A 26,637-nucleotide genomic window follows, 5' to 3' on the forward strand; every position below is an offset into this window, starting at 1 on the left:
CATGATTGTGTCACTAACTCCAGTCTGGGTGACAGAGAGTAAGCAAAAGAGAGAAAAGGAGAGAGGAGAGAGGAGAAAGGAGAGAGGAGAGGAGAGAGGGGAGAGGGGAGAGGAGGAGAGAGGAGGGGAGGGGAAGGGAAGGGAGGGGAGGAGGGAGGGAGGGAGGGAGGGGAAAGAAAGAAAAGAAAAGAAAGAAGGAAAAGAAAGAAAGAGGGGAAGGGGAAAGGGAAGGGAGGGAGGGAAGGAAGGGAAGGAAGGAAGAGGGGAGGGAGGGAGGGAGGGAGGGAAGGGAAAGAAAGAAAGGAAGGAAGGAAGGAAGGAAAAAGAAGAGAAGAGAGAGGGAAGGAGGGAAAGAAAGAAGGGAAAGCAAAAGAAAGGAAAGTAAAAAGAAAAGAAAGAAGAGCGGCCGGGCGCGGTGGCTCAAGCCTGTAATCCCAGCACTTTGGGAGGCCGAGACAGGCGGATCACGAGGTCAGGAGATCGAGACCATCCTGGCTAATGCGGTGAAACCCCGTCTCTACTAAAAAGAAATACAAAAAACTAGCCGGGCGAGGTGGCGGGCGCCTGTAGTCCCAGCTACTTGGGAGGCTGAGGCAGGAGAATGGTGCAAACCCGGGAGGCGGAGCTTGCAGTGAGCTGAGATCCGGCCACTGCACTCCAGCCTGGGCGACAGAGCGAGACTCCATCTCAAAAAAAAAAAAAAGAAAAGAAAAGAAAAGAAAGAAGAGCAAGAATAGGGATGTTCACCTATTCCTGTGTGAGCTCAGCAGTCCCTGGCCTAGTGGAGTTCCTGAGGCTGCACTGAAGCCCTCCCCCAGAGGACGTGCAGGCATCAAAAGCCTCGACATGAGAGGCCTCAGCTGCCACTGAGCTTCTTGGTGCAGGCCCCCGGGGAGTCTGTGTGCTCAGCCATACAAGGAATGTTCCCAATGGGCTTCGCTGCCAATGCCACTGTATGAATCTGCAAAGAAGGGATCCATCGTGGGGTTCCCTTTGACCAGAGCATGGAAAAGATTCAGAGTGAAAGGGGAGCGTGGATCTACGGTATGTCAGGGGACACTCACAGAGATTTCTTGGGAAAATTTAAGGGCTGGATGGTCCCAAATGAGATGGGAAGATTCCTTAGAGAGGAAGGGAATCCTTTTGTGAGCCAAATGGGAAGGAGCGTGATGCCCAGGGTGAGACCAGGCTGCAGGGCTGCTCCACGGTTAGGGAGATCAGGGCCACTGCTCTGACGTGGAGAGACCCACGGGAAGGGCCAAACAGGAGGTTATTTCCACAGACAGAGGAGGAGTTGGGGAGAGAAATAAGGAGAGTGTAAGTGTGCCTTCGATGATGGAATAGTGCATGCAAAAATGAAGGACAATGAAATACTATTACTTTTATTGCAAAGTTGATGCACTTCATATAAATGAGCTCAAATTATCATTGTCTGCATCCAAAATATATACATTATGGAAGTCAGGGACAGGAGGCTGTCCTGAGGCTCTGCTGTCCCTTCCTCAATCCGCAAGAGTGACTGCGCGATGAGAGGTAAATCAGAGGGAAGTACGGAGATGGGAAAGAGTCCAGGCCTTTATCCAGACAGACAAGGCTGCGAGGACTTGGGCCCTGGATTCCTCAACTGTAAATGGAAATAGCAATACCTAGGGTTCCGCAAGTGTTCAATGATTTATTTATTTATTTTTTGAGAGGGAGTCTCACTCTGTCGCCCAGGCTGGAGTGCCATGGTGCGATCTCGGCTCACTGCAACCTCCGCTTCCTGGGTTCAAGCGATTCTCCTGCCTCAGCCTCCCGACTAACTGAGATTACAGGCGCCCGCCACCATGTCCTGGCTAATTTTTGTATTTTAGTAGAGATAGCGTTTCACCATGGTGGTCAGGCTGGTCTTAAACTCCTGAACTCAAATGGGCCTCCTGCCTCGGCCTCCCAAAGTGTTGGGATTACAGGTGTGAGCCACTGCACCCGGCCCAACGATTACATGTTAAAAAAATGTCCTAGGGTCGCACGACATGGGATTAAGTATAGAAAGTGCCTGGCAAACAGGAGGTGCTCGGCAGAGGCCGGCTGCCTCCTCTCCACCCCAGGCTCGTCTTCAGTGTCAGCTGAGGGATTCTGGTTTTGCTACATACGCACAGTCTTTTTGGCTGGCCAAACTGAGGCTGCTCGAAACACTTGCATTGGAACTGTCCAGGCTGCTGCCGAGGTGTAGCTTTCTCATATGTCTCACGACGGCCGTGGCGTTGAACGCTTGCTGAAATTTCAGAAAGGAAAAAGGCAGACAAATATTTCAGCTCATCAGAAAAGACTCCTCAACTGTGTTCTCTTGTTTATCATGTTAGCCTAAGCATTTCAAACTCCTTACATCACGCTCATGCTACTCAAGACAGAGCGTTGTCCCTTCCTCCAAAAGTACACTGATTTATTAAACCCTTTCCCCAACTAAATATGTTAGAGACTTAAAACAGTTTTCTTCTGACATCATAAATACATAGAACAAATGTAAACCAATTCTCTCTGTTATTTAAGATATGTGACCTTTAGAATAAAAGGCATATTATAATACCTTAAAAATATGAGATTTGAAAATAGTTTTTATTTTCCTAGTGTTGGTACTTTTGTCTGAAAGATTTAGGTTGGAGTAAAAGTAATGGTAATTTCAATGGAAGAAACCGCAATTACTTTTGCATCAACCTAATAATAGCATTTCCTATGAACAAAGCAGGCCAGCAAAATTAGTTTTGTTTTCATCCCATCTTTCACCATTGGCCCTAATGGCAAAAGAGCTCTGAATTACCCATGCTGATTGGAACACGGAGGGGAGGTTAGGTGATCAAGAGATTAGGAAGTTAGGTAATCAACAGATGATCACAAAACCTCTATGGTTTAAATCTGTCAAACTTTATCAGCAAACATTGATGAGCTGAACTCAGATTTCCTGTTTTTTCCCCCTCCGTATCACTTTAATAAAAGTCAACTATTCAAAGTTCTAGCAAGATGAAGAAAGACAAGAGTGATGTTGGTTAAGAAACAGCAGATGAGGAAGAGCTGGCACTATGGCTGTTTTTGATCACACAGGGAAGTATTGAATTGCACACTCCATCCCTCTTACACTGTAATAGTCCAAGTCTTCACTACTTGTGTTTAAAATTAGCAAAATTATTCAGGTGAGGTTCTGGGGATTTCAGAAATGCTCAGATTGGAGGGCCAGTGTCAATGAGGGGGTTAATCCGTGGGGAATTTCGTACACTTCACACTTACTCTCCATTTGCTCTTGGCGAAGTTCTTCCGGATCTGGGCGCTGACGGACTCGTGGATGTTTTTGTTGAGGGCTGTGTCACCAGCGATCCTGAAACAGAGGCAAAGGCGCTTCTCTGAAGTGCTTCTTCTGGGCCCTGACACTGCATCTCATAAAGGGGACTCTCACCTTAGCCTCAGGAGAGCCAAGGCCCAGTCGGGGACAGGGTGGCTGGCCACTGCCCTTCTAGGCTGCTGATGTCATCACCTGGCCATCCCCTAAACCCACCTATTCTTATCCCTCACCCCAAAGTCCTATCCCAGCTTCTACACTCTGTACCCTCCCCAGACCTGCTAGCACCCTCCAGGTTGACTACTCCCTGGCTCTCCCTTTTCCTTTCTTTGACCCCAATTCCTGCAACATCAGAATCCACAGTGACAATGTTTTCTATCCTTCTCCCTCCCCCTCACCCCCTGTGCCTCCACACAAGCTTTTGAGCCACCATGCACCACCTCCGAGGTCTCACACTTGTTGCCCAACTGGTCTCACCACCAGACCCCTTCCTAGCCTTGCTTCCCAGCTTCCTCAGACCCGAGGTCCCTCCTCTCTGCCTTCCCCAGGGGCTCAGATCCCAGGGCACCACTCACACCCGTGGGCTCTCAGCTTTATCTCAGCAGAGCTGAGCCCTGCCATATTCTGCTCGGCAACACCTGCGAGGCCATGCCCCCCACCTCCTCCGTGCTGGGTGACAGGATTCCCAGCTCCACTCAACCCCGCCTGGTGCATCCTCCACCCCTGCATCTCCTAGAAATTCACAGAACTTCAAGGACGGCATCCACCCGGCATTCACCTGAGCCCTGGCAGCCCCAGGTAAGCTTTGATTTAACTCTAGCTGATTGCTGAGCCTGCCACGAGCAGGGAAGAACTTAGGTTTGCTCCTGGCCTTCTCTCCTGACAGTACCCTCCATCCCACTCTTTCCTCCCTCTGCTGTCTCTTTCTTGGGTCTTACAGCCTCCCCCTCTCTCTCGGCTCACAGTCCCCAGGCTGAGAACTACCTGGCAGTCTCCCAGCTCTTCCCTCCCTCACGCACGCCCTTCTCGATCACAGCCTCCTCCTCTGCCTACAGGCAGCCACTTGGCCTTTCCCCCAGCGCCGCTGTGCTCTGCTCCCAGTCTTTCCTGGACTTTGATCCTTCCCTCTTCCCTTCCCTCTAAGCGTCAAACTATTCAATTCTGGGTTAGTAGTATCTGACACCTAAGAAAGAATTTCATGAATCTTGCAGAGGTTAAGGGGATCAGAGTCAGGGACCAATTTTACGGGCTAGAAGGTAACTGGTAAAGGGAGGAAACCTCTCACCCCTCAGACACTGACTGCCCTGGACACAAAACAGCCCAGACACGGCAACCCGTCACTTCCAACTACTTCAGGAGATGAAAGGAACGTAGCTCACGCATGTTCAGACAAGAGAGCATCCCAGCCAGACTTCCTTTCCCGTCAGGACTGCAAACAGGGTGGACAGAGTTGATATAAAATCGGTGCCAGGCTGGCCTAAGTTTAGAATCCAGGCTGATGTTCCCAGCCCAAAACAACTCTCCCCCACCACCTTTTCCCAGCAGGGCTGCAAACACGCAGCCAAGAGGACACGCAGGAAATATCTTAAGCGAACCAGGTTTCCATTTCCAACAACTGTCAACTGCCTTCCTTCCCAGACACATATTCCTGAAACAGAAACAGTGTATTTGAATGGGCAACTACATCTGAAACAAGAATAACAAGACAAGGAGGATGAGAGAATGGGAGATATCCTGATGAAGATTTTTCTCCTGGAGAGGCCAAGGGAGTGATTCCTCCTGGACCCTAGTGAAAAGCTACATCCTGAGACAAGGATGCCAGTCCGAGCTTGCAGTGGCCAGCTCTTTCTCAGAAACGACAAGGCCAAAGCGGTGGGGAGTCCGGAATTCCTCAGGCTGAGCACGGCTGCAGGGCAGAGCCAGGCTCCAAAGCAAACAGGCTGGTGCTGGGGTCGGGGAGACTCTGGGCCTCGGGGTCCACCTGTCTGTCCGCAGTGTGGTCTCAGACACCATGGTCCGCGGCCTGCTGCCTGTACTCTGTGTCCCATGCTCTATCTGTGGGTTCACAGGGGCCCAGATGTAAGAAAACAGAAGCTTCTAATTATTTTAGAAATGTTTCATGCTCATTTCCCACAGTCCTGGGCTGTGCAGCAGTGGGGAGTCCAGCTGGGCAGAAGGTGGCCCCCAGGCTCTGTGTCACACCGTCTTCCTGCAGCAGTGCAGCCACCTCAGGCCACAACAGCACACCCTGGCCCTCCTCAGGTACAAGCTGCAGTGACAACGGCGACCCCTGCTCATGATAAGCTGGGAAACTTGCAATAGTAACATCAGGACAGCGCTGGTGCTCAGTGTCACTAACTTCAGCACGCTTCGCCAACAAAACCGGAGGCGTGGAGTCTAAACATTGGAAGGGATCCTAGTGGTCAATGCTTGTGATACAGCAGGATTGCTTTAGAAATCTGTATACACACACTTAGGCAACGCTATGGGTGAACATACTTCATTCATGTCTCCCTTGCTTTTCTGTTTTCTTGTTTTTGTTGTTTTTTTATTTTTGTTTTTTGTTTTTTTTTGAGATAGGGTCTCACTCTGTCGCCCAGGCTGGAGGGCAGTGGTGCAATCTTGGCTCACCGCAACCTCTGCCTCTGGGTTCAGGTGATTCTCCTGCCTGAGTCTCTCGAGTAGCTAGGATTACAGGCATGCGCCACCATGCCAGGCTCATTTTTGTGTTTTTAGTAGAGACAGGGTTTCACCATACTGGCCAAGCTGGTCTCGAACTCCTGATCTCCAGTGATCCACCTGCCTTGGCCTCCCAAAGTGCTGGGATTACAGGCATGAGCCACCACACCTGGCCAGTTTTCTGGTTTTAACAGCTACAAGAACAATGCAGATGGCATTTACATAATCACACCTTTTACAGACTATCTCACTATCCACTGCTCGCGGCCCATAGCATAGTCTCCCTTGCCTTGCGTGCTTTTGTGTTTCGTGTGTGGTGTCTTCTACCTTCCTGGCTCCGAGTCTGTGCTTTTCTAGCCACCTGCTCAAGATGGGCTTGGTGCTGCCTGGCGTATATCCAAGACAGCACTTGCCAGTCCTGGGCCAGCTCCTAATTTCTACAGCCAACCGGAGCTCAGGTGCCTGGAGTCCAGAAGACAGGAGCGGAGGTTCGGTGAACATTCAGAAACATGAACTTGGCTACTTGGTTAGGCCACAGTACCCAGACATTTGGCCAAATACTAGCCTGATGTTGCTGGGAAAGTATTTTTGAGATGACATGAACATTTCAACTGGTAGACTTTGAGTCAAGCCGGCTAGAGTCCATGCCACGCGTGGACCTCGTTCAATCAGTTGACGGCCCTCATGAAAAACAGGAAGAGGAACTGCTGTCTCCAGGCTGCCTTCAGACTTGAGCTGCAACATCAGCTCTTCCCTGGGTCTCCAGCCTGCTGCCCTGCCCTGCAAATGTTTGATTTGCTGGTCCCCACAACTGCATGAAACAGGCTTAAATCCTTAAAATAAACTAATCTCTTGCTCTCGGTGTCTCTTTCTTATCACTTCAGTTTGCTTATCAATGAGCCTAGAGCTGAATGCTCAGAACCACTGAGCTGGTGGAATGAGCTCTGGCCAGGGCTGCCCTGTAACGGGGCCTGGGTTCCCATCCAGTGTAGGCCATTCCCTACACTGTGGCCATCAGTCAGCAGCCTGTTGGGACCTGAGCACACACCACAGAGAGAACGGCCATCCTCAGTGAAAGGGGTGGGAACCATCTCCTAAGAGGCCGGCTGCCTTCCAAGGGGGAGCTTTGAAAAGAGCCCTCTGTCTGGACTGGTCTGGGTGCTAAGGAAGGTGTCTGTGATTGCCAAGGCCTCCCCCGCCCTTGGTGGCCCTGATGAAATTGGAAGAGCAAGTGTGGAATAAGAGATGATGCTCTCAGGGTGTTAGGGATGTGCAGAGACCACAGCTTCCAGAATGACGCCGCTGATGAGGCGGGGGCCCCCGGAGGAACGACTCCACATTCCGCCAGCTCTCACCTGAATCTGTGTTCTCCTTTTCCCTGGCAATTTTACATAAAAGAGACAAGTCTATCATAAATGCAGGCAAGCGAGAGTTTCAGCAACGCTTAGGTCAAGTGCATTAGTTTTCATCATTTTCCAGGGTTTGATTTCTTGGGAGGTTTAAAATGTACTGTAGGCTGGGCACGGTGGCTCATGCCTGTAATCCCAGCACTGTGGGAGGCTGAGGTCAGGAGATTGAGACTATCCTGGCCAACATGGTGAAACCCTGTCTGTACTAAAAACACAAAAAATTAGCTGGGCGTGGTGGCGTGCACCTGTAATCGCAGCTACTTGGGAGGCTGAGGTAGGAGAATCACTTGAACCTGGGAGGCAGAGGTTGCAGTGAGCCGAGATCACACCACTGCACTCTAGCCTGGTGACAGAGTGAGACTCTGTCTCAAAAGAAAAAAAAAAAAATACAAACTGTACGGTAAAAATGATAAAGCACTGATAGGCTCACATGCTGTGACGTCTTGTGATGTGACATAGGCTGAGGATTCGGAAGTCTTTGTCTCTAGCTTGACCTCTTTCCTGGACTCCTGACTCAGTCAGCAGAGTGCCCACCATGGGTCTTGACTGAGACGGCTCCCAGCACCTCTGGTCCAGTGTGGCCCAGGCTGAACTCACGCCTCCAAGCCTGCCCCTCCTCCTAGCACGATCATCCCCCCAGGCCCTTAAGCTGGAAACTTGGAAATAATCCTAGACCCTTCTCTTCCTCACCTCACCCTGCCACTGCTCTGCCCAAACCCCGTGGCTTCTCCGTCCCTGACAGTCACTCACAGTCCTCCCCGCCCCGCCCCATCCCTGCCATGCTGCCCCGCGCAGGCCATGGTCAGCCTCCTCTGGGCCATCCCCCTTTCCGCCTCTAGGCCGCACCTTCCAGCCACATTCCCACACCCCATCTCCCACCAGATTGGGTTTTCTAAAATCAAACCTGAGCACCCTGCCTAAGAGATGTCAGGGACCCCACTGCCCAAGGGAAAGGTACAAATTCCTTGGTAGAGTCATCAATTAATGGCAGCCTGTAGGTATCACAGACATGTCCGGTGCAACGCTTCTTCTTTGTCACACGTATTATCTCACATAACCCCTTGAAAAGTCCTGTGGGGTCTGTATTATTGTTATTCAAGATCCGAATCTATAGGGGCAGCCCAAAGGGCTTAGGAGCTCATCCACATGGGTAGTGAGTGGTGAAGCCAGGACTTGGAGCCAAGCAGGCCAGGCCAGGCCAGGCCCCTGCCCTGCCTGCAAGTTCCCGCCCTCCTTCCCAGTCTCATTTCCTGCCTCCTCCGTCTTCTCCTACTCTGGAATACCACATGTTCATGGCACCATGAACGCACGTGCAGTTTTCAGCTCCCATGTTGTAGGCCCAGATGCTCATCTGCCTGGAATCCACTCCTCTTCCCGCTGGCCTGGGGGAAGCCTTCTCATGGTGCGGCACTCGGCATGGGCACCGCCTCCTGCTGGGCCCTCTGTGCCCCTCTCCCAGCCTCCTCAGGAAAATGGACCTCTCCCTTCTTTGTTTTTTCCAAAATGTTTGGTGAAGGACAGAGCAGGTGTTAACTGGCCTTTTTCTTACCTTCTACAGAGCAAGTATGGATTATCAACAAGCACTAGGCTCATAACCCTCCCTTTTTTATTGAGGTCATTTTCAGTCTTTATAAGATAAATCTCAAAGTCTTTCAGCTTTAAAGGTCTAATGTTTATAAAGTCAGAAAACCATTATTACCTTTCTCGTCGCATACTTTTGACTACAGCCCAAAGTGACTTAAACAAAATCAAGACGATACACAATCACAACTGTCCACTTCTTCAGAACATTCTTTCCTTCTCCCCCAAGCCTTTCCTTTCTTCCTCTTTTCTTCTCCTTCCAGTGTGATGGTGAAGAGAATTCATTTTGGAATCAGATAGTTTTGACTGGAATCCTGGCTTTGCTATTAGCTAGCTGTGTAGTCTCGGTTAAGTTAATTTATCTTTTTTTTTTTTTTTTTTTGAGACGGAGTCTCCCTCTGTGGCCCAGGCTGGAGTGCAGAGGCACCATCTTCACTCACTGCAAGCTCTGCCTCCCAGGTTCAAGTGATTTCTAGGCCTCAGCCTCCCCAGTAGCTGGGATTACAGGCACACACCACCATGTCTGGCTAATTTTTGTATTTTTAGTAGACATGGGGTTTCACCATGCTGGCCAGGTTGGTCTCGAACTTCTAACCTCAAGTGGCCTACCCGCCTTGGCCTCCCAAAGTGCTGGGATTACAGGTGTGAGCCACCACTCCCGGCCATCTCTCTATTTCTTTATCTCTGAAATGAAAATACAACTTCACAGGGTTATTATGAAGGAAAAAAAAGAGAATACATTAGCACAATTAGCCCAGGGCTGGAATATAATAGACAGTCAATTAATGACAGGTGTTATACACTGAAATACTGTGAAATGGGCTCAGGACATTGCCTGTGAGCAGGTCCCCTTTAGTCCCTTTGTGTGACCAGCACACAAAACCCCAGGGGAAATGCTACAGAGAATGGCGGGGTACATGGGGGGATGGTTTTCGGGAGTGATTTTTAGGGGGATTTTCTCCTGATCTCAAGGTTTTGTCTATTTATTTTCATTATCTTTGGTATTTTACGACTCTCGGCATTTGTTTCACAATGGATGCTTGTGGTGCTTACATAACAATCACTACAGGCTGGCACAGTGGCTCACACCTGTAATCCCAGCACTTTGGGAGGCCGAGGCGGGGGGATCACCTGAGGTCAGGAGTTTGAGACCGCCCCGGCCAACATGGCGAAACCTGTCTCTTCTAAAAATACAAAAAATTGGCTGGACATGGTGGTGCCTGTTAATCAAAGCTACTTGGGAGGCTGATGCACGAGAATCCCTTGAATCTGGGAGGTGGAGGCAGCAGTGAGCCGAGATTGCAGCACTGTACTCCAGCCTGGGTGACAGAGCCTCCATCTCAAAAACAAAACAAACAAAAAAGCAAAACAAAACAAAACAATCGCTACAATTAACTTAAGCATTTCTGATGCACCAGAGGGTTTCTGTGCTAAACCCTCTACATGCATTATATTTGGTATTTCTTATGTCAGCCCTGCGAATTAGGTATTGTTATTCTCATTTTAATAATAAGGAAACAGAGACTCACAAAAGTGTAAACCTAGCATTGCAGCTAGCTGATAGTGAAGCTGGTTTCTAAATTAGTGGCACAAAAGCAAGGTAGCCTCACGCCCACTGCTGAAAATGTGTAGAATACCACGAACTAACTATCAATTAGTCCCTCTCGAGTTGAAGAAACACAAATTTGAAATGCATCTTAAAAGGTAAAAAATATGTAACTTCATTTAACTACCTAATAATAAACTCAAGGAATAAAACTCGGTTCATAATGCCTCACTGGACGATTACCTTCAATATCTCTAAAGACTTTCTGTGAAGTGCAAAAGTCACGATCTTTTGCATACTGATACAGTCTGGCTGTGTCCCCACCCAAATCTCATCTTGAATTCCCACGTGTTGTGGGAGGGACCTGGTGGGAGGTAATCGAATCACGGAGGCAAGTCTTTCCTGTGCTGTTCTTGTGATAGTGAGTAAGTCTCTCACAAGATCTGATGATTTCAGAGAGAGGAGTGTTCGCCTGCACAAGCTCTCTCTTTTTGCCTGCTCCCATCCATGTAAGATACGACTTGCTACTCCTTGCCTTCCACCATGATTGTGAGGCCTCCCCAGCCATGTGGAACTGTGAGTCCAGTGAAACCACCTTCTTTTGTAAATTGCCCAGTCTTGGGTATGTCTTTTTTTTTTTTTTTTTTCTGAGACAGGGTTTCCCTCTTGTTGCCCAAGCTGGAGTGCAATGGCGCGATCTTGGCTCACTGCAACCTTTGCCTCCCGAGTTCAAGCGATTCTCCTGCCTCAGCCTCGTGAGTAGCTGGGATTACAGGCGCACGCCACCATGCCCGGCTAATTTTTTTGTATTTTTAGTAGAAATGGGGTTTCACCATGTTAGCCAGGCTGGTCTCAAACTCCTGACCTCAGGTGATCTGCCCACCTTGGCCTCCCAAAGTGCTGGGATTACAGGCGTGAGCCACTGCGCTCGGCCTCGGGTATGTCTTTACCAGCAGCGTGAAAATGGACAAATGCACATACTAACTTCTCATGGTGCTTCCGGAAGCTGTGTCCTGGGGGCACAAGAGTTCAAATGCTGGTTTGGGGAGAGGAGGAAAGTCACCGGCCAGAATGAAATGAACTTTGTAATAATCCTGTGTGGATTTCATAAATGACAATAGCCAACAGGAAGTTTCATGCCCCTCTGGGTGGCATTAAATGGCACGGTCTGCTGAGCAGGTGCTTTTCCTTACCATGGGTGCCGAGCTGCCTGCTCACACGTGTATCTTTTATTTGGGTCCTTCTCCATCAGGTTCCGAATGAAGTCTTTTGCTGTTCAAAAAGAAGGCACAAGGGAAGGAGTCACTTCGCGACTTGAGATGTGACAATTATGATTCCACCAGGTCTTCAGGAGGAGTGTGTATAGCGTGGAAAACATGAGACCAGCCCTCCACAGAGACTACTGTACCTTGGACACAAAGGCACCAGCATGTGGGGAAAAGGAAGGCCAGGGCTTGGCACTCTAGGGTGACCCAGTAGTGAGGAGGCCACCTGTGACCCTGACTTCCTGCTCCAAGGCCCTTACTTCTAGTGACTAGTGATACCTTCGGTTGAGAGGAGAGAAGTATCTTTGTAATCATGTGCCTCTAATTAGGCCATCACTGCCTTAGAGAACTGTTTTGGTGACATCATCTCCATATGTTAGATGTGGCTGAATCAACTAAACCTGCTGAGTGCCTGCTTAGCCCACCAGGTCCTGAGCTAGGTGCTGTGGATACCAAGCCCCAGAAAGCACCACGTGTGGCCTACTTGGGCTATTACAAACCCTGGAGCAGGCAACTGCAAAGCAGTGAGCTGTGCCCTGCTGGGGGAAGTGGGGAGTACCTGGCAGCCCAGGAGAAAGGATGGCCCAGAAGCAGGAGACCCTGGGAAAGTGAGGGGCCGGGTGGCAGAACTGATGACCTCATGGGTCAGGTCCAAAACCTGCTGCACTGCAGGGTGTGGCCCCTCAATGCCCACAGGACTGGGCTTCTGGGGGAAGGCTGTGCTCTTCTGAGGTCAGAAGGAAAATATTTCCTATGTGGCTCTTTCCTGTAAGCCTTGTACAACTATACTCCGGGCCCAGGTTTTGGACGATTGAAGATGAAACCAAGGCATTTCCACTCAGGAGGAAGTAACACAAATAATAAAATGGTCTCTTTGAATAGCTCACAGAGACCATAACACATTGTCCCATTCATGATCTCATTTCATCCTTCTGCTATGCTCTACGGTAGATGGAATATTGTTACCAGTTTCATCTTACCAGCGAGGAAACTGAGGCTCAGAGAGATTTCATTAATTTACACAGGCCTTGGTTTTGATCTTTATCCCTGAGGAAGAACAGTGAACTTCCCTAGGAATGTTTCAGTGTGGCATTTCAAATCCCAGCTCTGCCACTTACTAGTTGTATGATTTTGGTCAAGTTATTTCACCTTCTGGAGCCTCGGTTTCCTCATCTGTCAAATGGGGATAATAGTAATACCCGCCTGACAGGCTGTCCTGAGGACTGAGTGAGGTAGCACACATACAGAGCGTCTTGTGCTCAGCATACAGTCAGCGCTCAATAAATCTTAGCTACTATTGGTTCACTCCTAGAGCACCCAGAACAGGGCGTGGCTAGGAGAGGTGGATGAGTGGGTCCCCATCTCTCAGCGTGGCTCGAGTCAGATGTCCCAAACTTGTCCTCTTTCTTTGCAGGTCAAACCCAAATATGTAGCTCATGAAGCTTCCTGAGAGCCGTTGTGCACTGTGTGCTGTGAGTGTGTTAACACCCCACAGTTCATAGGCTGAAATTCCAACCTATGTGATGGTATTTGGAGATAGGACCTTTTGGGGGTAATTAGGTCATGAGGATGCAGCCCTCATGAATGAGATTAGTGCCCTTATCAAAGAGACTTGAGAGAGTTCTCTTGATCCTTTTGCCATGTGAGGATACGGTGAGAAGGACACAGTGAGAAGACAGCAGTCTATGAAACAGAAAGTGGGCCCTCACCAGATACTCAATGTGCTGGCGACTTGATCTTGGACTTCCCAGCCTCCAGAGCTGTGAGGAATAAATGTTTGCTGTTTGAGCCACCCAGTCTATGGTATCTCGTTACAGCAGTCAACCAAGACAGGACCCTCAGGACTGTTCTGAGCCGCCCACGGTCCCCTGGGCCTGTCAGGGTCATGTGGTCTGGGTGTGTCGCAGGGGCTGCCCACTGGGAGCTGCCTGTGGGAGACCTACCAGAGTCAGAGATGTCATCCCAGTAGGGAGAGTCAAACTCATATTCTGCCTTGAGGATCTGCTCAAAGAGCTTGGAGTCATTTTCATCATAAAAAGGAGGGTAGCCGCAGAGCCTGGAAGACAAAATGGAGTAAAAGCTGGAACATCTGCATATCCAATATGGTGATTTGACACTTTGCCTGGAAGGAAGAGACATTACCAACTGAGTTAAGAAAATCTGGCAAAGCACCGTGGCTTACACTGGTAATCCCAGCACTTTGGGAGGCCAAAGTGGGCAGATCACTTGAGGCCAGGAGTTCGAGACCAGCCTGACCAACATGGCGAAACCTCATCTCTAGTAAAAAATACACACAAAAAATTAGCTGGCTGTGGTGGCCGGCGCCTGTAATCCCAGCTACTTGGGAGGCTGAGGTGGGAGGCTGAGATGGGAGGCTGAGCAATGAGCCAAGACTGCACCACTGCACTCTAGCCTTGGCGACACAGTGAGACTCTGTCTCAAAAAAGCACACATCCCACAGGCATAGGCAGCACAGGAGTAAAACTGTGATGTCATGAATAGCCAAAAGGGTCAACTCAGGTCATGATCAAAGGTAAATATAACTATCGAAGTCCCCCTTAACTCTGCACAGAATTAACCACAGAGTCCCAGACACCCTAAAAACCTACCGGACAGCCTTCTTCACATACACATTATTGATCTTACTGTCTGTAATACTGTCCCTAACAGAGGATGAGCTGATGGAGAAAACCAACAAAATATATGTTTAATATCCGTTTCAGGGCCCTTCCAGGTTCATTTTATTTCAGAAATCATCAGAGGAAGAAAATGAAATTTTATGACCTTGAGTATCAAGTTGCCACAAGACACCATAACGTGCACATTGTCACGCACATAACCTGCACATGAGCACGCTGCCATGCCCAAACTGGGTACGTGGAGGGTTGTGGTTCTGCCCACTAACATGCAGTAAGTATTAGCAGGGCTGACACACGTTGTAAGACTGCAATAGCATAATACTACCCATTTTTCCATGGAACCATTTCAAGGTTGATTTTTAACAGATCATATTGATGCTGGTGCAAGTGACTTCTAATTTAGAGTTCCGGTGGGACAACAGTCATCTGACACACGTAATGGGAGTGGAAATTCTCATTAATTAGACCCACTACAATTTGTTCCATAAAGTCATGGATTCTCATTCCAGTTCTGAAATCAGTTTCAATGCTACTTTTACCACTGATGCATTTTTTTGGACCAAAATTTCCTTCCCTGAAAACACGAAGGGCTGGCCTAGAAAATTCCTCATATTTTTTCCAGCTCGAAGATACTGTGGCTCTATGATTCAGTTTGGCTGGCTAAAACACTCAGGAAAAGACCTAGAACATGCTTGGGGCCCATGTGGAGGCAGGGGCTGGCCTTGGTTGGCACTGGACGGCCAGGAAGAGGTGGGCCTAAGGCTGCAGGAAGATGGTGCTTGATTCCAGAAGGCCAGGGGCAATGCTGCGTGGTACAGAACTTGCTTCTTGGGCTGCGACAACCCAGAGGCTGGCAGCCACGGTGGCAGTTTATTTATTTATTTTTTCTTTCTTGAGATGGGAGTCTCCCTCTGTCACCCAGGCTGGAGTGCAATGGCGTGATCACAGCTCACTGCAACCTCCACCTCCTGGGTTCCAGCAATTCTGCCTCAGCCTCCCGAGTAGCAGATTACAGGCGCCTGCCAGCATGTTGTGCTAATTTTTTTTTCTTTTTTTTTTTTTGTGAGACAGAGTCTCGCTCTGTCACCCAGGCTGGAGTACAGCGGTGTGGTCTCAGCTCACTGCAAGCTCTACCACCCAGGTTCACACCATTCTCCTGCCTCAGCCTCCCAAGTAGCTGGGACTACAGGCACCTGTCATCAAGCCCGGCTAATTTCTTGTATTTTTAGTAGAGACAGGGTTTCACCATGTTAGCCAGGATGGTCTTGATCTCCTGACCTCGTGATCCACCCGCCTCGGCCTCTCAAAGTGCTGGGATTACAGGCGTGAGCCACCGTGCCTGGCCAGTTTTTGTATTTTTAGTAGAGATGGAGTCTCTCTATGTTGGTCAGGCTGGTCTCGAACTCCTGACCTCAGGTGATCCACCCTCCTCGGCCTCCCAAGTGCTGGGATTACAGGTGTGAGCCACCACGCTTGTCCCATGGTGGGAGTTCTGACCCAAACAAGCCCTGAATTGTACCACATAGATCAACATAGCCATAGCCTAGGGACTAGTCTAATGAGAACAAATTAACAAGAATCAACAGACTGCAGGACTGCGAGGGATTAGACTGTCAGCACATAAGAAATGCAATACAGATTGGAAACACAACCTTGGTACCGCCATTCCTCAGCTGTTCCTCCCGTGGGACGAGCATCACCAGCCACCGCTGCGCAGGGGTGTGCCTGATGACATTTTTAAAGGCTGTGAGACATTCTGTGGGCCCAGAAGAATCAAAATAATCTCTCCCCACAAGGTTGCTTTAGGGGCTAAGAGCCTGGAAAATTTCATTTCTAAAGATGTGCTGCTTTTGGTGAAATGAGCAAGAGCCAGGGCTTCCGAAACCACCAGGCACATAGCTCACTGCCCGCGGAAATCCTGGAGCTCTGAGATGGGTCTGTCCATTTCTCCCACGATGAGGATTCAGGCAAAATGAAATGTGCATATTAGGAAACGCAGACAGAGCAAAATGTTAGTTCATCTTGGAAAAAAACCTAAATTCTAGATACGTGAGGTTTTTGTTTATTTACAACCGCGTGTGTTTTTCTTCAGGGTTTGGCTTTCTTTGCAAGGAAAAAATTCTTTAAGAAAATTCCGAGAAAGATTTATTCTCCGGGTGCCAATCTTTTAAATGTATATTCCAGTTTCTTCTGGCCTTAGCTCTTTTTTGTTTCCGAGTTTTCGTATTATAGGATATTGTGTTTGTGCAGCTATACTGAGGACACGGGAAAAGGAAATGGATTGAGCTTGGAGCCTAAGTAAGTTAAAATTAAGAGAAAAGATTTAAAAATAAGGATTGTAAAATAACAGAAGGACAAACAGAAGTTACAAAATCTTCCTTAGATCTAGAAATTTCAGAGAGCTCCCTGGCCAAGCTATGTCATTAGCAGGTTTGCGTGGAGGTGATCTAAGAGGAGAAGTAACAGCCTTGGGCTGTTTTGATACACAGAGGACTTCTGTGACCACGGGGCCGCCCACTCACACTGGTAATCCCAGGGTTATTTACAAATGTTCCAGAAATGTGGCTTCTTTTACATATCCAACCCTTTAAATAATCTACAAATTATATCGCCAAGGGTCCTCAAAGGCAATAATGCCTTTCCCAATTTTTCTAGGCTTCAAAGTTCCTGATTCAGAGTAACACTGGCATTTGCAACTGTCACACCCAATCAAGGCAATTCAACTTCAAAGCACTCTTCACTGCCTCCATCCCAGCCTCGGGTCTACCTTCCAGGAAGAACTCTTACACCTTACTATCTTTCCTGCTGCCTTTTTTCCCCTCCCCTCAGTCCTTTGGGTCTAGAGGTGCTCACAGCTCAGCTGCAATGAAGCCCAGGGTCACGGTGCTATTCCTTGTGGTTCCCAGACCTCCCTTTTCGTATATAGTCCTCACACATCCCTCATTTTAAAGGCGAAGAAACCAACAAGCAGCAAAATCAGGGCCTGAGCCTATTCTGTCGGATTTTAGGCCTGTGTTCTTAACCATTTTGCTCATGCACTAAAGGGAGGGGCTCGAGAATTGAACTTTGGGCTTCAATCTGACTTTGCATTCTCTCTGTGGGGCGTCTGGTTGGCCCTACCTGCCCCTGCACGTGCAAGTGGAACCCTCTGATGGGACCCTGTCCCTCCACCCCCAGCTCCCACAGGCAGGGTCTAACAAGTAAGATGCTACTTGGGCCAGGCGCAGTGGCTCACGCTTGTAATCCCAGCACTTTGGGAGGCCAAGGTGAGCAGATCACCTGAGGTCAGGAGTTTGAGACCAGCCTGGCCAACATGGTGAAACCCGGTCTCTACTAAAAATACCAAAATTAGCTGGCCGTGGTGGCAGATGCCTATAATCCCAGCTACATATGGGAGGCTGAGGCAGGAGAATCGCTTCAACCCGGGAAGTGGAGGTTGCAGTGAGCTGAGATCACACCACAGCACTCCAGCCCGGGCAACAAAGTGAGACTCCCATAAAAAAACAGTGGTGCTAGGGAAATACCAGCCACAGCCACGTGGGACACCAGGCGGTGACTGTTATGTTTTATTTTGTGGTAAGGACACTCAACATGTGATCCTCCCTCTTAACACTTTTTTTTTTTTAAAATGAGACAGGGTCTCTCTCTGTCACCCAGATTGGCGTGCAGAGGTGCAATCTTGGCTCACCGCATCCTCCCATCTCCCAGACTCAAGAGATCCTCCTGCTTCAGCCTCCCAAGTAGCTAGCACTACAAGTGCATGCCACCATGCCCAGCTAATTTTTTTATTTTTGTAGAGACAGGGTTTTGCCATGTTGCCTAGGCTGGTCTCGAACTCCTGGGCTCAAACACCTGTCTCTGCCTCCCAAAGTGCTGAGATTACAGGCGCGAGCCACTGTGCCTGGCATCTTAACACATCTTTTTTTTTTTTTTTTTTTTTTTGAGAGGGTGTCTCACTCTTCACCCAGGCTGGAGTGCAGTGGCGCCATCTCGGCTCTCAGCTCACTGCAAGCTCCACCTCCCAGGTTCACGCCATTCTCCTGCCTCAGACTCCTGAGTGGCTGGGACTACAGGTGCTCGCCACCATGCCCGGCTAATTTGTGTGTGTGTGTGTGTGTTTTAGTGGAGATGGGGTTTCACCTTGTTAGTCAGGATGGTCTTGATCTCCTGCCCTCGTGATCCACCCACCTCGGCCTTCCAAAGTGCTGGGATTACAGGCGTGAGCCACCAGGCCCGGCCAACACATCTTTAAGTGTACACTACACTACTGTTGACTATAGGTGCAGTGTAGCACGGGAGGTCTCTCAAACACATTTATCTTGCTTCACTGAAACTGTATGTGCCCAGTGATTAGTAACTCCCCATGCCCCTCCCTCCAGTCCCTGGCAGCCACCATTTCCACTCTTTCATTCTATGAGTTTGACTATTTTAGATACTTTGTCCAAGTGGGATCATGCAGTATCTGTCTTCCTGTGCCTAGCTTATTTCACTTAGCACTGTGTCAATGTCCTCCAGGTTCACCTATGTTGTCACATGTTGCAGAACTCTCTCCTTTTTAAAGGCTGAATAGTATTCCATTGTATGCACCTACCGTGTTTTCTTTATCCACTCATATGTTCACGGGCACTTAGCTTTTTTCCACCTATTCAGCTATTGTGAATAAGGCTGCTATGAACATGGGAGTGTTCATCTCTCTTCAATATCTTGATTTCCATTTTTTTGGAGTTGCTAGACTATATGGTAGCTCTATTTTTAATCTTCTAAGGAATTGCCACACTGTTTTCCATAGAGTCTACACCTGCAAATCCTCCCCAGACCTTGCCTTTTTGATCTGTCAGTGACATACAAAAGGCCAACAGGCATGTGAAAAAATGCTCAATATCACTAATCATCAGGGAAATGCAAATCAAAACCACAAGGAGATGCCACTTCCTACCTGTTGGGATGGCTATTATCAGGCAGTGATTTTTAAAAAGTATTTCTGTATGGATTTTTTTTTTTTTTTTTTTGAGAGAGAGTCTCACTCCGTTGCCCAGGTTGGAGTGCAGTGGCTCAATCTTGGCTCACTGCAACCTCTGCATGCTGGGTTCAAGCAATTCTCCTGCCTCAGCCTCCTGTGTAGCTGGGATTACAGGTATGTACCACCACACCCGGCTAATTTTTGTGTTTTTAGTAGAGACGGGGTTTCACCATGTTGGCCAGGGTGGTCTGAAACTCCTGGCCTCAAGCAATTCACCCACCTCAAGCTCCGAAACTGCTGGGATTACAGGCATGAGCCACCACACCCAGCCCCGTATGGATCTTAATAGTATTTCACAGTTTTCGTTTTTGTTTTTGTTTGTTTGTCTGTTTGTTTTTTGAGAAGGAGTTTTGCTCTTGCTGCCCAGGTTGGAGTGCATTGTGCGATCTTGGCTCACTGAAACCTCCACCTCCTGGGTTCAAGCGATTCTCCCGCATCAGCCTCCAGAGTAGCTGGGATTACAGGCACCTTGCCACTACACACCCAGCATTTTTTGTATTTTTAGTAAAGATGAGGTTTCACCATGTTGGCCAGGCTGATCTCAAACTCTTGACCTCAGGTGATCCACTTGCCTCAGCCTCCCGAAGTGCTGGTGTGAGCCACTGAGCTCAGCCACTGTCTTCATTTTTAATTGGCCAACATACACATAGTCACTTAGTACCTCCTGGCCTACGTAGGCCAGGAGGAGGTATACTGAGCACTCATGCATTTGTCAAGTATTTGTTTTGCACCTACTACATACCAGATACTGAGTTTGACACTGGAAATACAATGCTAAGTTAAGAACCAGTTTCTGCCTTCAGGAGCTCAGAGTGGGCGAGAGAGGCACATAAAGAGATAATAATGACATAGGTGACAGGAACAAATCTGCAGAGGCTATTCTGGGTAGACAAGGGCCTGCAAGCCAAGCTGCCTGGTGGGAGTGGAGGAGATAGACGCCTATGCCCCGTCTCGGGGATGAGCAGGAATTTTATGGGAGAAACGGGGGGGCTGCCGGCAGGAGTGGCCGCCCAGGAATAAGAGCATGGGGCATAAATCAGCAGTTGATTCGAGCACAGAAGAACAGCTTGCTGCTGCGGTGCAGCATGTAAGCTGGTGCGCAGCGAGAGCTGAGGTGATGCCTGGGAGGGCTGTGTTCCCCACCCTCAGGTGGGTGGTCTATCTTGCAGGTAGAAGGAAGCCCCTGAGAGGTACAGACAGAGGGGCGATAGGGACAATTGACTTTGCAGCAGAGACATTTGAGGCAAGAAGACAAATCGCCAACTTGCCTCAGCCAGAGGAGACACGGCGGCCTGCAGTGGAGCTGGACGGGGGAACAGACAGTTTAGACACAATCGGGCAGATCTGGCGTAGGACGGTGTAAACAGCGAAGGCCAGGATGCCTCAAAGGTCCCCAGCATGGACTAGAGATGACGTCCACTGCCTGAAGAATGCAGGACAAGGAGCAGGTGGCTGGGGTGGCCTGGCTGTGTCAACCACAGCACCTGGTAATTCCAGCTCCCTCTTTAGTGGACGCTGCCTGCTCAGAGAGGTGGCTCCAGGCAGTTCTTTGTAGGCAGGGTGAATAGGAGAGAGGGCAGCGGAGCCAACTCCCCGAGGCAGCCCCGTCCCTGGTAATTAGCTCTGATAATTACACTGGATCTTGCCTAGGTGTCCACCGAACAATAAAAGAAAGCAGGGAAGAGGGCAGAGCATGGGCCAGGAGGAGAGACCTCCACTCAGTGGTGAGGCTGTGAGAGGAACCCATGCTCACGGTCGCATCAGTGCTCGGCCTTCCAGTTCATTCCACATGAAGCTGTGCAACAAATCCCTCTTCCTTAAGGCAACTGGAGAGAATCTGTTCCACGCAACCAGAACTGCCAACATCCCACAAAGGATGTAGATGTGATTCCTTTCAGGCTGGGGAGAGCTGGACCAGGTACACGGGAGGGATTCAGGTGAAAGCAGCCAGCAGGCAGCTGGAGTTAGAGGCCTGATGCCAGGGACTGGTGTTTCATGGGGGTGCTGGGAGAGAGCCATCAGCACATGCGTGAAAACCGGGACAGGAGACGTGACTACTCAGAACAGATAAGATCACTCAGCTCAGGGGTCGCACACAGACCCGCCACGGACCCGATCTGGCCCATGATGTGTCTGGCCAGCAGCGATTCCAAACAGACATGACTTTGAGTGACCAGAGACAGGCGTTGATCTAGCCAGACTGCCACAGCCCCCAAAGTCCCCACGGTCTTGGCGTATTCAAGCATGCATGTATGTGGATGGGGACGAGACTCAAATTCCCTGGAAGCCTGGCATGGCTGGCTGGCTGGGTAAGCACAGCTAGTTTATCTGCTTCTTTGTATGTGCCAGCAAGCCCCTGGCATGGACAAAAATCACCCAGCTGATCACACATTAGGTCATCTCCCTGGCCTTCCACCTGCTCAGCTGGTGACTCTGAGTCAAGGGTCAAGGGTGGAGCTCGGAAGAAGGCCACTTTGAGAGAGGGGAGGAGCCTCAACACTGTGAGGTCCTGCTGGGCTGCAGAGCTGCAAAAGGGACGCAAAAGGTGTGGGCCCTGCCAGGGCCCAGAGGTTGGATGCTACGGAACAGGTGGATTCCTCCTCCACAGCTGCTGCAGGAAGGCAGGGGAGAGTGAGCAGTCTGACAGGTAATCAGGGAAGGCTCCCGGGAGTAGGTGTGACCTGCATCTACAGCAGTGATTCAGGCTGGGAAGCTAATATTAATAAAACCGCCTGTCAGGGAGTCCTCTGGCTGTCACCAAAGACTGACTGAGCACTGACCAGGTCCCAGGCATAGAACAGATGGTCAGAGTCCCTATTCTCATGCCATTTACATTCTAGTTGGGGGTGAGGGGGACAGATACCCAACACTAACCTTCAAAATAAACAGCAAGTGTAGAAGATACCAGGAAAGGTAATTTGGAGCTGGTCAGGGGAAGCCTTGCATCCCTAATTGAGAAAATTCCTTTCTATGCACCGTTCTCTGTGCCCAGGGTTGCTCTTCTCCCGCTGTGCATAGATGTGACCTGCTCTCCCCCAAAGCCCCGTGCATGGGTCTATGCTCAGTGATGTCTTTCTTGATCCCACCCGGACAGGGCAGGCCCCCAGCTTGATGTTCTCCAAGTTTCTCAGGCACCATCAAGGCATGCATGTTGGTTTCTATCTGTCTACATCCCATTGTTTTCTCTGATAAAGTCTGAGCCCCCCAACGGTGGTGATCCTCATTCCTTTTTGCAACCCTGGTCCTAGACCAGTACATAGCATGCGCTCAGCAAAAGGTGGCTGGATGCACGAGTCGTTCAATGTCTGTGTTTCAAGGACTGCCACCCCCCACCCCACTCGGTCCCTCTCCAAACAGTTCTCATTCTTCACAGTCCAGCCCACCTCCCTCTAGGGTTCTCTTAAGAAATGTAAAGATATCGGCCTATCGGCCAGGCACAGTGGTTCATGCCTGTAACCCTAACACTTTGGGAGGCTGAGGTGGGTGGATCGCTTGAGATCAGGAGTGAGTTTGAGACTGGCCTGACCAACATGGTAAAACCCCGTCTCTACTAAAAATAAAAAATTAGTGGCCGGGTGCGGTGGCACATGCCTGTAATCCCAGCACTTTGGGAGGCCAAGGCAGGCGGATCAAGAGGTCAGGAGATTGAGACCATCCTGGCGAATATGATGAAATCCCGTCTCTACTAAAAATACAAAAAAATTAGCTGGGCGTGGTGATGGGCACCTGTAGTCCCAGCTACTCAGGAGGCTGACGCAGGAGAATGGTGTGAACCTGGGGGCAGAGCTTGCAGTGAGCCGAGATCACGCTACTGCACTCCAGCCTGGGAGACAGCGAGACTCCATCTCAAAAAAAAAAAAGAAAAGAAAAGAAAAGAAAGAAATGTAAAGATATTATGGCTTATTATCATGATTATGTTTACCTTCACACCTTGATAATGAGTCCCTGAAGGACAAAGCCTGTGCCATATCTAGTATTTCTTTTTTTTTCTTTTTTTGAGACAGTCTCACTCTGTTGCTAGGCTGGTGTGCAGTGGTGCAATCTCGGCTCACTGCAATCTCTGCCTCCCGGGTTCAAGCAATTCTCCTGCCTCAGCCTCCTGAGTAGCTGGGACTATAGGTGCACGCCACTGCACCCAGCTAATTTTTGTATTTTTAGTAGAGATGGGGTTTCACCATGTTGGCCAGGATGGTCTTGATCTTCTGACCTCATGATCTGCCCGCCTTGGCCTCCCAAAGCGCTCAGATTACAGGCATGAGACACTGTGCCTAGCCTAGTATTTCTTTTCTATCTATCTTTTTCTATTTTTTTTTTTTTTTGAGACAGGGTCTAGCTTTATCATCCAGGCTGGAGTGCAGTGGCATGATCATAGCTCACTGCAGCCTCGAACTCCCAGGCTCATACAATTCTCCTGCCTCAACTTCCTGAGTAGTGGGAACCACAGGCCAGCAGCGATTCCAAACAGACATGACTTTGAGTGCACCACCATACTGGGCTAATTTTTTTTTTTTTTTTTTTTTTTGGTACAGACAGGGTCTTGCTGTGTTGCCGGGCTGGTCTTGAACTCCTAGGCTCAAGAGATCCTCCCACCTTGGCCTCCCAAAATCCTGGGATTGCAGGCATGAGACATCATACTCAGCCTATATCTTTCATTAGCACTCAATAGTATTTTTTTTTTGATTTTTTTATTTTTTTGAGATGGGAGTCTTGCTCTGTCACCCAGGGTGGAGTGCAATGGCACAATCTTGGCTCATGGCAACCTCCGCCTTCCGGGTTCAAGCGATTCTCCCACCTCATCTTCCCAAGTACCTGGGATTACAGGCACCCACCACCACGCCTGGCTAATTTTTGTATTTCTAGTAGAGATGGGGTTTCACCATGTTGACCAGGCTGGTCTCGAACTCCTGACCTCGGGTAATCCACCCACCTCTGCCTCCCAAAGTGGTGGGATTACATGTGTGAGCCACCGCACCTGGCCTCGATACTACTTAATGAATATCTGTTGATTGATTATTCTTTGATGAACAAGAAATACTTTGTGTGAAATATTCATGCCTGTGTGTGTGTACTGACTTAAGAAGTTGTACTAAACATCCCAAAATAGGTGTTTACCCTGAAAAACGAAAATCGAACCAAATTTTCCCAAGTGTAGTACTTTCTCAGTTATTTTTGCAGTAAAGTCTCCTGATGGCCAATGGCATCCACTGTAAATGACACTACTCAAGGCAGACTGGAATGAACACAAGGAAACTTCAACATGCCCTGGGCCCACCTAGGTCCAGGGCCTCAACCACTGCCTCCAGGGACTTCCTTGATGCGGAGCTCCTCCCACCAGCAACTGCCCATCCGATGACAGAGCTGACAGGTGGCGTCTCTTGCTCCCAGCCTGAGTCCTCAAACCAGAAGCTGAAAAGTGTGTTTGAAGAAGTACTTTTCACAGTAGGGGGACTCGCAGCATCAAAGATTTTATTCTGGGGGCCAGAAGCTATCACCTGGTCCAACCCCTTGTTTAGGAGACAGGGAAAGTGAGTACCAGGGAGCTGAAGAAGAGATCTGGGCATCCATCCAGAGCTCTGGTCTAGAAAAACAAAGGCTACTTCAAGCCAATTCTACAGATACATATTTTATCTATCTATCTATTTATCTATCTACCTACCTATCTATCTATCTATCTATCTATCTATCATATATATATCTGTGTATATATATAAAAAATTTTTTTTTGAGATGGAGTCTCGCTCTGTTGCCCAGGCTGTAGTGCAATGGCGTGATCTCGATTCACTGCAACCTCCGCCTCCCAGGTTCAAGTGACTCTCCTGCCTCAGCCTCCCGAGTAGCTGGGCTAATTTTTGTATTTTTAGTAGAGATGGGGTTTCATTGTGTTGGCCAGGCTGGTCTCGAACTCCTGACCTCAAGTGACCTGCCTGCCTCAGCCTCCCAAAGTGCTGGGATTACAGGTGTGAGCCACACTCACGCTTGGCCAATTCTACAGATACTGATAGAGCACTGGCATTGTGTGAAATGCTGATCATGGAGTAGTAAGACAGACCCAGGTCTTGCCCCTCAGGGTTCCACAGTCCAGTCTTATTTAAATGGGACAGTGGAACGTTTACTTTTCTACAGTAGAGAAACCACTTCTAGAGCATGTGTCCTGTAAATGGTTTTTTTTTTTTTTGAGGCGGAGTCTCGCTCTGCCGCCCAGGCTGGAGTGCAGTGGCGCGATCTCGGCTCACTGCAAGCTCTGCCTCCCGGGTTCATGCCATTCTCCTGCCTCAGCCTCCCGAGTAGCTGGGACTACAGGCACCCACCACCTCGCCCAGCTAGTTTTTTGTATTTTTTAGTAGAGATGGGGTTTCACCGTGTTAGCCAGGATGGTCTCGATCTCCTGACCTTGTGATCCGCCCATCTCGGCCTCCCAAAGTGCTGGGATTACAGGCTTGAGCCACCGCGCCCGGCTCCTGTAAATGTTAATAACCACAGCTACCATGTACGGAGCTGTCACCATGCCAGACACTGGGTTATGCAATTTACATATATTATTGTCTCATTTAATGCAGTTCTAAGCTAACTTTTTCAATCTTCAATTTCCAGATGAGGAAGTAAATACATGAAAGATTAGACCACTTGCTTACATCTAAGAGACAGCACAGAATTTTACTCTATTTGTGCAACTCCAGAGCCAGGTCATATTAACCTTTGGGACTTCTATCCAGATGTAGCACTGCAAAGCTGGGGAAACACCATATCTGCATGTTCTCTTTCAGAACCTACCTCTGCAGTCAGACTGCCACGATTTTTCTATACTATACTTTTGAAAACAGAGCCAGAGACAAGGTCATGTGACCTGCCAAAGAAATGAAGAACAGGCCGGGCGCAGTGGCTTACGCCTGTAATCCCAGCACTTTGGGAGGTCGCAGTGGACAGATCATGAGGTCAGGAGTTCAAGACCGGCCTGGCCAACATGGTGAAATCCCGTCTCTGCTAAAAATACAAAAAACTAGCTGGGTGTGGTGGTGCGCGGCTGTAATACCAGCTACTCAGGAGAGGCAGGAGAATTGCTTGAACCTAGGAGGCAGAGGTTGCACTGAACTGAGATCGTGCCACTGCACTCCAGCCTGGGTGACAGAGCAAGACTGTGTCTCAAAAAAATGAGAAAGAAATGAAGAACAGCCCAGAGGTCTTGCAGTT

The 26,637-nt window shown here is 49.1% G+C and overlaps 1 protein-coding gene across 2 annotated transcripts in view; it reads right to left on the minus strand.

Annotated features, from left to right (window-relative positions):
* Nucleotides 1–26,637, minus strand: part of CAMK1D (calcium/calmodulin dependent protein kinase ID) — a 490,031-nt gene that overhangs the window by 7,748 nt on the left and 455,646 nt on the right. The window contains exons 7-10 of one of the 2 annotated variants that reach the window (XM_025397235.1): nt 13,734–13,846; nt 11,719–11,797; nt 3,262–3,349; nt 2,137–2,254 (exon numbers count right to left, since the gene is read on the minus strand). In XM_025397235.1, coding sequence (XP_025253020.1) covers nt 2,137–2,254; nt 3,262–3,349; nt 11,719–11,797; nt 13,734–13,846 — 398 coding nt within the window. Of the gene's footprint in view, nt 1–2,132; nt 2,255–3,261; nt 3,350–11,718; nt 11,798–13,733; nt 13,847–26,637 lie in introns of both variants that reach the window. The other variant, XM_025397236.1, reaches the window with a different exon arrangement.

The sequence above is a fragment of the Theropithecus gelada genome, chromosome 9 (assembly GCF_003255815.1).
Source record: "Theropithecus gelada isolate Dixy chromosome 9, Tgel_1.0, whole genome shotgun sequence".
NCBI lineage: Eukaryota > Metazoa > Chordata > Mammalia > Primates > Cercopithecidae > Theropithecus > Theropithecus gelada.